General features: G+C 33.9%; 1 protein-coding gene across 1 annotated transcript in view; it reads left to right on the top strand.

Moving 5' to 3' along the window:
* Positions 1-5,866, top strand: part of LOC111087884 (cubilin-like) — a gene marked incomplete at its 5' end in the record, with an annotated part of 38,597 nt that extends 32,731 nt beyond the window's left edge. The window contains 4 exons of the mRNA XM_022396161.1: positions 1,191-1,439; positions 1,902-2,033; positions 2,262-2,514; positions 4,726-5,866. Coding sequence (XP_022251869.1) covers positions 1,191-1,439; positions 1,902-2,033; positions 2,262-2,332 — 452 coding nt within the window. The remainder of the gene's footprint in view (positions 1-1,190; positions 1,440-1,901; positions 2,034-2,261; positions 2,515-4,725) is intronic.
* Positions 5,867-11,489: the final 5,623 nt, after the last annotated feature.

Below are 11,489 nucleotides of genomic sequence, written 5' to 3' on the forward strand. Positions count from 1 at the left end.
GGTTGTGGATGCGGGCACAATGTTCTTATATATGATATATATATATATATCATCAATCACGGACGTTTCGGAATTACTTTAACTTCCATCAACAGCCTTAAAACCTCAAAAAGTTACTTCACAATATTTTGAAAACCAACATTAGCTATTAAGCTATTAATATCCGAAATTATAGATGTTTTTAGCTATTACCGTGTTTTTAATATTTATTATAAATTAGTTACGAACATTCTTCTTTAACCTTTAATATTAATTTCTCAGTATATTTTATACGTGTATCATCCAAATTGTTTATTCCCCTGCAACGTCTCTTTTCCTACGTGCATTGTTGTATTACGTTCCATCAGCTTATGTATAAGTATACTGCTATGTACTACATTGTTATGTGAAATAATAATAAGAAAAACGAGAATTTAAAAAACAAATCAGTGACAAAGAAACAGAATCAAGATATAAATACAACAATTTAGATAACAGATAATTAACCAGCCTGTTATGATTAACCTTTAGAAAGGCTTCAAAATATTCGTTTAAGGCTGTTGTTGTCCTTATGTTGTTTGCTTTTCCGCGCTTGTACAAGTGTCCGGTGCATTGTAAAAATCCTCTTAACTCCGATTATACAGTCCACGATAGTTTTTTTTTAACCCCAACAACGCGGTTCTCAATTAACGTAGAAGTTAATCTAAATGTAGAATACATATTCCAGCCACTTTCTTGCACAAGTGTCCTTTCATCATAAGTCCATCTCACCATTCGACCGTTAAATGTCACTACCTCATTTCTCAGCACCACCTCTACTCCTATTACGCGGGATATGACGCAAAGAATCTCCACAGCGCAGCCTCCCATTGCACAACCTAATTGCGTATAATTATACTTCACGTCCAATTAGACAGTCGTACACCGTGCATCGGTCACCTCATTAACAAAATTAATAATTTAAGTTACGTTGCAAAATGATGCACCTCATAAAAGTATTTTATTGTTGTATTACTTTATTTTATATAACATATTATTTGATACGACAACAATAGAGGCTTAACCCCTGAGAAAGGAAAAAAAATTATTGTTTGGTATTACAAACATTTTTCTTCTGTATTTTGTGGTCATGATTTTTATAAGAACCTATAAATGTACCAATATTTCTTAATTGTTTGGCTACACAAATCACTTGATTTTCATATATCCAGCTGATCCTCGTGAATTATGTGACGATGAGTTTTCCTCTGAGAAATTTGTCCTCAGGAGTCCTGGATACCCTCAAAGTTATCCAAACAACATCAACTGTCATTATCTGATCCGAAAAAACAATCCAGGCGTGTGCGCTCTTGACCTTACTGTTCAAAGTTTTCACTTGGAAGAAAACCAAAATTGTGACTACGATTATCTCGACATTAAAGGACATAAATTTTGTGGTCAAGTGCCAAGTGGTTCCATAAGTAAGTTATCCTCGGTGAAACAAATAATCATTATTTTGTGTAATAATTGTTCACATTATTATATACCAATAATATTGCGTATAAGCAATGGACAACCTTCAAGGCCTTATTTTTATTTGTTCTTAAGCGCAAAGATACACAGTGGGTTATCTGTGATCTGTCCGTCGAAGGTATCGAAACCCAATTTTTAGTATTTGGAGGCATCAGACTCGCCGCTGAGCCACCTATTGGCCAACCTTCATAGACTATTACCAAAAAAACTATTAGATCATTATTTTATTCTCTAAAAGTTTTGCTATGTTTATATTTATTTTTTCACCTCATAAACTTGCTGTCCCTATACACGTTTTTTTTTTTAACTGCATACACGTTTGTCTTATAACAGTAAATAATTAATCTTGCGATGTATATTAGTATAAATACAATTCATTGTACGATTCTTCTTTTGTTTTTTTTATGCAGGAAGAATTTATTTTGAGGGACCAGATTCTCTGCGTATTTACTTTTATTCAGACAAAGCAACAAATCGTCCTGGTTTCTCTATAGGCGTTCAGCAGATAACGCATTGTCTAAAGACAACATATAATATTGGGAACCATCTTCTTACCAGGTCGCCATATTGGTTCCTCGTTTTGTCACAGAAACATTGTTCTTTTAATAACTATATTATTTTGTGAATAATTATTACAAATAAAGATGGATAGTTCAAATATCGTCAGATTAATAAATAATAGTCGGAAGTGCTACCAAACGTTTATATCTTTACTAAAGTTTTAATTCAGATCATTATTCACCTTTTCATTCTTGGTTATCCTAATTTATCCAGTATCACCACCACCAGCACTCTGCGATTATTGCCAGCGACAAGAAAACGGACATTACACGAGTCCTAATTTTCCCGAAAATTACAGAAATGGAGTACGTTGTTCTTACCGGATTGAACCAGTGCCAGGTTTTTGTGGGGTCGAGATTTACTTCCACGAGTTTGATGTGGAATTCTCCTCTGGTTGTAGGAAGGACTTTTTTATGATCGAGGGCAAGCGTTACTGTGGCACAGAGATAAGAAGACAAATCCGTAAGTTTGGATAATGAACGGCATAATATCAGTAGTTTTTGGAACTTACCGCTGTACCATCTGGGGGACTGGGTAACTGTAAACAGAACTGTTTTTCTCTATATTAAGCTGCCTCCCCCCCCCCCCCCGAGAAAGAGAGTGGTTTTCTTTATAATCAAGCTGATTCTATATAAAACAGTTTAAACAACAAGTTGCAAATTAAAAATAACGGTGGTTAACACTTTCTTGTACAATGATAGTTTTGGCAAATAGACATCTTATATACATATTCTCGATCTGCTCATATAATGAGAACTATGAACCAGTTTTAAAAAAAATCAACATTCGAAACTTCTCTACATGATGACGTTTTTGTTGTTACTTCCCCTCATTGTGAAAACTAATAATTAATGTTAAGCCAAGCATATCTTAGCATAAAAATGTTAATCTTCCATATATATATATACGTTGTTGTTTTAGCACAAAACTGGGCTGCCCATCGCGGGGAATCGAACACCGGATTTAAACGTTATCCATATATACAAATTAATTTGTTTTTCAATAGTTTATCAGCTAAGTAAAGGAGGAAAATCAGCCATAAATATTTTGTACGTGAAAACATGAAACACATCTTTGATTAAGATTAACAATTATTTACTAATAAAGCAGATGTTTAATAGTGTACTAATTTTTGTCAATAACCACATTTCACAGAATGTTACATCAGATACACCTACGTTTAAACTAGCGAAGAACTATTAACTACTACATAACTGAAAATAAATTACCCTTGTAGTAAGTTACGCAGAAAGTATAGGCAGTACATTAATATTTATTTAAAGATATTTATTCCATATTTACAGTTTTTCTCATATCAATATCACACATTGAAAATACAGAAAATTAGTTCCGGTGCTGCTAAAGTGTTTGTTTGTTTGTTAAGCCCAAAGCTACACATTGAGCTATCTTTGCTATGCCCACCACAGGTATCTAAACCTGGTTTTTAGCGTTATAAATCTTCAGGCTTACCGCTGAGCCACCGAGTGTGGGGGCAGTACTGTGGTAGTAAGCGAAAGATTTAGATATAACGTATTGAAGATATCTTATCCAAATCTGGTGTTTATGTTGAAATCAAGTATCGAATCACTGTATGAAGTTGTTTTAGGAACAACCTAACTCGAAATAAATAAAAACTTATACTAGCAACAAATGTTTTCAATATTTACAAAATATCGCGAAAAGACTCCCTCTTTCTGATAATTTTAAACTTTGAAACGTATCAATTTTGTCCAGCAAAATTTAGGGTCACCAGAAAAAAAAAACGCCTTTCGTCTCTAAACGTTGGGCCCTGCCATGGCCAGGTGGTTAGGGCGATCTAAGGATCGCGAGTCTGTATCCCCGTTCCATCAAACACGTTCGCCCTTTCAGCCGTGGGAGCGTTATAATGTGACGGTCAATTCCACTATTTTTTTTGGTAAAAGAGTACCCCAAGAGTTGTCGGTGGGTGGTGATGACTAGCTGCTTTCCCTCTAGTCTTATACTGCTAAATTAGGGACAGATAGCCCTCATGTAGCTTTGATTGAAATTCAGAAAACAAACAAACCCTGAACGATGTTAACATCAACAACTTCCGTTTACTAATTACACGCACGTACGCAGGGGAGTTCTAGAGGTTTCGGCCGAACCCCCTATTTTTGTAATGTACAAAATTTATGCTAATATAATTATAGCACAGCTCCTTATGTTATTTAACATTTTCTACATAGTCTACATTATTCTGATGAACCATTAGCATTTCATGGCTTGAAATAGTCGCATGTCCCCAGACCCCCCGGGGTATTAGCATGACTTGCATGCTGTTTGTGCTTGACACAATATGTGTTAGCTTTTGATCACACCAATTAGACCCCCCCCCCTTTCAAACTTTCTGATTTAAAAATTTCATTTTATCGCTCACCTTTTTTTATTATTTCGATTTAATTGTACCACAGCGGCCTCTGTGTGACTTTAGGAATACCCTTAGCTTATTAAGTTTTGAGACTACGTTTCGATCTTTTAGCTAAAATAAAAATTAAGTCAATAAACAAATTCAGTGCTCTCAATTTTAATACAACATAATTGTAACTTATTCTGTAATTATATATCTCACTCTTAAATATACATATATAAATGTGTGTGTGTGTGTAACGACATATTTAAGTAATCGAGAGATTTTTTATTTCTTTACACTAGTTTATCTAGGTTTCAGAGACGGCCCTCTGCCGGAAATACAGTTAAAATTCGAGAGTGACGACTTTTCTAGTGGCCAAGGCTTTCATCTAGAATATCGACAAATACCTTGTCGTAATATGCATCCTTTTAGAGCGCTAAGTCTCTCTGATGGTGGCTCAAATACTTCTTTTAACTTCACGAAATACGAAAATAACTCCAACTTTGAGAAACATAACGTACGTGATGGAATCTCGTCCAAGAACACGACAAGTTTTCCAGCCCGAGAAAAGTTTACAAACGTATAGTTAGCTATTGTTCCAATGTCAGATTGAGAATATGAATATTAAGTATACTTCTAGTGGACAGAGATGATACTGCAATGTATTTAAGGATTTTCTTTCAATCGTGTTTGAGATCGTCATCTTACTATTACTATTAAAGTTTGTTTGTTTGCATTTTTAATTATTTTAGCAATAGATGGCACCCCACGTCAGTTCACATTTTCTAAGCATTTATGAGTGTGAATTGCTAAAATTATATGTTCTTCAAGAAACAGTATCAATGCTACTGTCTCCCTTTTACACTCTTTTTTAACACGTCCCTCAGGAGCCAATGGGTGTCTTTACACTACAATTTGTTGAATATTAAAAGCACGTTCAATCCGGAAACTCCCAAAGAGGGTGGTTTTGGGTATATCTTTTAGAGACAACCTCGAAACAAGTTTTCGTTTGTTAATTGATATATTTTTAAGTGAAATACAGCATCTTCAAGTCTCCATACTAGCTAGTACTAAGGTCTACCCGCCTTGGAGTAAATTCAGTGTATATCAATAAAACCACATTTTCAGCATCATTAATAAAGTAATTGTCAACCTTTTGTGCTTCTGCTATCACCTTTTTATGTTTAGCTTTCAATTGAGATAAGAACGATTTCTCCTGCGATTTGGTAGACAAGGTCGAAGTATCACGATAGTCAGCAGTAGGATGAGTAGACAGGAACACTTTGAAAGCAGCAACAGGCATACTATTGTACTCGGCTTGCTGCACAATATCTACCAAGGTGGTTTTCTAAACGATTCCTGAATTATTCTGCGTGTCATTTGGAGACTTCCATGCTTCTTGTGCTTGGCCGTTAAGCTCGTGATGTGCTGACGGATTTCAGTCACCTCACCACTTCAAATCACTTTTTGCAGCCTCAAAGCTAAAACAGTGCGGGAAATGCCTTCTTTTTAGCCAATAAACATCTAAAAACAATTCAGTTCAAATTAAGAAAAACCGAATTGGATAGTTGTTGTATTTTTCAACAAAAATGTCTCCAACTGGCTCGTGAGGGGACTGTTAATATTAAAAATCAGCTAAAACACCGGATAACCGTCCAACGTGCTCGTGTTATTGTCTGGGTTTTCTTAAACCAGTTTTTTATATTTTTTAAAACTTTGTATCTTGATAACAGTTTCTGGTAAAGGGTTTTATACATATAAAATTATGTGTTATTAGGTTGGCGGTTTATGTTGTACATAATGTGGGTTAAACCTTAAATCTTATAACTTATGTCTTAATTAGGAGTACTGTAAGTCCAACAATAGCTTGCAAACATCACGTGTAAAGATTTGTCCCAATAATAAAGGAAATAACGCCTTGCCTTCACTTTGCCAGCCTTCGTCCTTTCGTCTTTTCGGCTTTTTTTCTCGCCTAAGTCAACAAATATGTAGCCTAACATATATCAAAATAATTAAATAACCTCGCTACGTTAAATATCTCCACACCACATGCGGGGCGAAGGAGGTTTAAATAATCTTCGAACAACCCGGATGCTAAATCGTCTGCTAAACAACTTGGACTATTTTCCATCTGAATACCTGCTCAGTTGTTTGTGTATTTAGGCACTTCCGAACAATGCATTACTCAAGACTTAACCCAGAACTACACAATAAATATTTAATAACCGTTGTTACTAAAATAAAGTTAACAAGAGATGTGATGAAAATATTTTAAATAAAAGACAAGTTGGTGATTGAAAACAAATACTGAGACTAAATTAACGTATTAATTAAACAAGCAGAATCTTGATAAACTGATAACTTTATGATAATAAAGTAAAAACTGTACACGACATTTAACACTAATATGCCACAGAGGTTCAAACAAGCATAATAATCACAAATAATTAGAATACGTTCTATAGTTATTTAATATGTTAATCTCCAGATTTAACGTCCATAGACTAAGAGCGGTGATGCTGGTTAGATTTACATTCTCAAGCCAACGAGTCATTTTTTTTCATTAAATATTTTTAAAAGTTACAGATAAGAAATCAGCAAATTTCTGGAACTACTGTAAAGATTTAAATAGTAGTTATTTGTTGCAGCACGTCCTTGGATGATTAATATTTTTTTTTTTTTGTACCTGACCAAATTATATACAGTTTTAAAACCCTTTACAAACTTGACACAAATCAGGTTAAGAAAATTACCAGAAATCAAACTTTTAACTATTAATACTTTGTTTCTTTTAGAGAACAATACACTTCTTTAAATATATTTTATAAACATAAGGAATGTCTTACTTACACGTGGTCGAAGATGTTAGGTATTGTGTTAACAGTAGTATATGGTAAAAAAAATTAATCTAAACTTTTGATCAAAGCAAACTAACTACTTAAACCAGAACTAAAAATCACCCCCCCCCAAAAAAAATATAGTTAATTAAGTACACGGTTTTTACGTTCTTAATGCTTATGGTGATCAAATGTACTGATCAAATTATCGGCCATAATCCTAATAATATCTCAAGACTCGGCCAGTAATTAATCCATATGATAACAATACAAAATATAATAATAAAAATAGATAATATTAAACAATCTAATCAGTACTGTTTATGAAAGTAATATTAAGGAAATAATATACCTTACTTGCAGAGCACACAAACACTAAGTGTTAATTTCAAGTACTGTCGTAGATTTCATGTTCCTTGAATAGCATGACATCATTATACGCGAAACTTAATATAATCTTCCCTAACAACATCTCGTGAACAACGAAAAACGGCTCCGCCAGTGTAAATGTTTGACCTTTGAGATAGGACACATTACTATTCAGCAATGGGATCGAGTAGTATGACGATACTGATAGTACAGGGGAAAAAAATTATGAAGATAAAAATTATATAACAGAATCTATTATAAATAGCAAGAATATTGATAATATAATATAACCACGTTAAATATAATAAAAAATAATATTTTAAACATTCGATGAAGTACGTGTAACACAAGTATTCCGACTTTAACTAACCCTTGTTATTTTATAACACACATGGAGCGGGCAGCCGGAGTAATAAATAAAACCTAAAGCAGTAGTCAAAAGTATGCATGATAATATTCGAGAAAGCATACAGTAATAATAAAAGTTAGATGAAGAAATAAGAACGATGGCGAATATGATAAACTAACCAGCAGAAACTAATTATATTTACAATCTAAATCAATATCTCATAAATGTCTGTGCCTATATCCGTTTGTAACTGCCAAACCGCTTGACCTATTGTCACTAAAGCCAGTACATACCTTTAGGGCCTTCCATGGAATGATATAAGGGGTCAGCGTTTGGATCCCTTATATCTATCTACCTATATACTACTAAACTCTGAGGTTGTTTGCTTGTCTGTAATTACGTACAGCAAAGACGGCGCAAAATATGAGAATAGAAACAGAATAAAACAAGCTTCGTTAAAATCGGGCCACGGATTACCGAGTTAGCAAAGTTTTTCGGGTCACTTTTATGAAAATTTCTACCATGAGTAATTTTACATCACACTACCGTTCGCGCTCTTTACGAAACTTCTTACTTCACTTTTTGAAAAATGAAATGGTCTTTCCTTTTACTCCCGATCAACAATAAAATTTTTTTCATGAATTATGAATAATACGAATGGATTGACATATTTAATTAAATTATCTCAAAATAAACCTTCATTTCGGTGCAATATTGAAATTAGCTTGAATTCTTCATAACCTCTGAATAGTGGGTGACCCAACGGGTCACAAGTGGTCTAGTCACCTCCTAAGACTCTCTATGTCTTCATCGAAAAAGTACGTCTGTTAATGTTATACTATATATAGAACTTTCATTCAGCTTGCATTAATTAAAGTTGTTCGATATTACCTCAAAACACTTTTTTTAAAGAAACGAAAGTACAGACTTTAAAATTTTGAAAAGTCGTGGTATTTTTTTTTAAATTATCAATCCCATAATAGGTAGCAAAAACACCGTTGTATTTCCCGCAAATTTGAATGAATCTGGTGCTGTAGGAGAATCCTTGTTTGTGAAAAATGAGAGCGAATTTGTTAGAGATATCAACGAAATCTAGTACTGTTGAGCAAATAACAATGTATCTGATCAGTTTAGAGCAGTAAACTTTGTAACACAACTTATTTGGAATATGAAAAATTTATCACTTCAAAATTTGAAATTTATGTTTTATTACAAACTTTGAACTTAACTGATTGATTGCCATACTAATATTTAACCCCCAGGTAATGTGTTTTGTTTATAGTGACCTGATTGGCGGGATGTAGGCCAAAACTCACATGATAATTCACGCATGTGATAGAAGTAGCTCGTCATGTAAAAAAGTTTAAGATTGAGGGTTTTATTTATATATATATATATTTGGACTACATCCGCTCAATGAGATTACAATTGGTAGCTCGCGATAAGTTTGAGTTCTTCTATTGCAAAATTTAGTGTTCAACACCTGCATGAGCATAACACAGATAGTCCATTATACAGTTTTGTGCTGAAATCAATAATGTTTGTTCCATAGAATAAAAACCCACCTTTTAATTTGAGCTTTACATGAACAATTATTTAGTAAAGATAATAAGTTGACGACGACGACAACCAGGGGGAATCAATCATCATTCTCAACTGCTTGTGCCACTTGAAACCAGTGCTCAAAAGTACCGACCCTGTGTTCATTGTGAAGCATAGATTTAACTTATTTACAGGGTATCATGTTTTTGGCAAGATTTTCTGTAGTAGTTGGAGCCTTGGTGTTATTACCTTTTGTTGTCTTCTTGTAGACGTCATGAAATTATTCCTATGATCAGAGAAAGTTGATTACTGAAACTTGGAAGCTACCGATTGATTTTAATTTGATTTACAGTATTTAAATTTAAATTTCGGGTCTGAAAAACCTTGAAAAGGAAGGCGAAAGAGTGATGAAATTGATATAATCGTACTTTATATTATTATAAAAGTAATATATAATGTATATTAATTTAAATGTATTTAGATTGTTCTAAATTTCCATACAGGTTTAATTTTACCTTATTGTGTTCTTATTTTACTTTTAGTGTTCTACATAAAGTTAGGGTATTCCTGGTAAACCAGATGTACAAATGACGTAAACATACATTAATCCTCTTACCTTAGGTGAAGGTTGGATAAAAGCTTGTACCAGTTTGGCCCTGTTTCTGTATCTCTGGGGTCATACTAATTTCAAAATGTGATACAGGGACTTGTAAAAGTTAGTATATGAGTTGAGGATTTCTCCTTTGTACGGTTCTATTTGGAATAACCATTAACACAACTGATCTAAAGGATTGTGATATACTACACCAGAGCCTCGATCTGACAAAAATGTTAAAAATAGTATATCTCCATGTTTCTGAATCTGTTGCTTAATTTTGTTTTTCTTTCCTGTTTGTGATCGTTTTAATAGTAGAAACAACATTTTGCAGATACTTGCAACTACTCAAATGGTATTGGTGTACCTGAAGACCACAACTTACTGTCATTCCTAATCCTTAATCTGTTATGCTTTACTCGTTAAGGAGTGCATTTCAATTTATCCTTTGCTAGATCTAGAGATGCTTTGGGAAAAAGTTGAAACACTCTAGTCTGTGGTATTCTCAGTACAACTGAAGGAACCAACTGGTGGTAAGTAACGCAGCAATAACAAGTGGCACAAAGGAGTATTTGATCAAGCCAAACGTGGTCAAAAGGAAAGAGACTGACACTGTTGCTGCATTTTGAAAAAACAATGAAAAATGTAATTAATTGTAAATACAACTGCAACAGTAAAAGGTATATTAAGTTTTCGAAATTTGTCCAGAAGATTGGTTGCTCTGTTCAGAAATAAAGCAAGGTTTGGAAGATTGCACAAAATAATCATTCAGGCGATTCTGATATGAATAGATTATGTTTAACTATCCACTTCTCTTGGAATTATATTCAAGTTCAATCTCGCTCTCTCTTACCAGAATGCTAGGCCACCCACGTCAACAAATTGTTTCTGGGTCTTATCACATAAAATGGGGAAAGCAAAGTTTTGCAGCATCTCAATCTCTATGTATGATAAATGCATTAAAAAGTAATTAAATACTTATCTAATGTAGTGTCCAGAGACAAATATTCCAGCTCTTGTTCTGGCCATGAGTGACCACCTAAAAACAGGACTTAGCTTGATTCATAACTGGTTGCATCCTATTCACTTAGAACATCTACGTAAACCCAGACAAACTGTACTAATATTTTGAAAGATATCCGAATATAAATATATTGTTGCGTCAGCGAGATCACGTGACTATTCTCACGCCCTCTGCTTTCTAGAACTATCCTGTACCTTGGCGAATGCTCTAGCATTTACTAGATATAAGGTAGTCTGGTATATAAAAGAGGGTGACAACGTGACGAAAATGGAATGTGTGTGTCGGTAGTGAGTAATTGAACTGCAGTCACAGGGTATTGTTGAAGTTAACGTTCGTTCGTTATAGCGTTT

This window comes from Limulus polyphemus, unplaced genomic scaffold (assembly GCF_000517525.1).
Source record: "Limulus polyphemus unplaced genomic scaffold, Limulus_polyphemus-2.1.2 Scaffold2802, whole genome shotgun sequence".
Classification (NCBI taxonomy): Eukaryota; Metazoa; Arthropoda; class Merostomata; order Xiphosura; family Limulidae; genus Limulus; species Limulus polyphemus.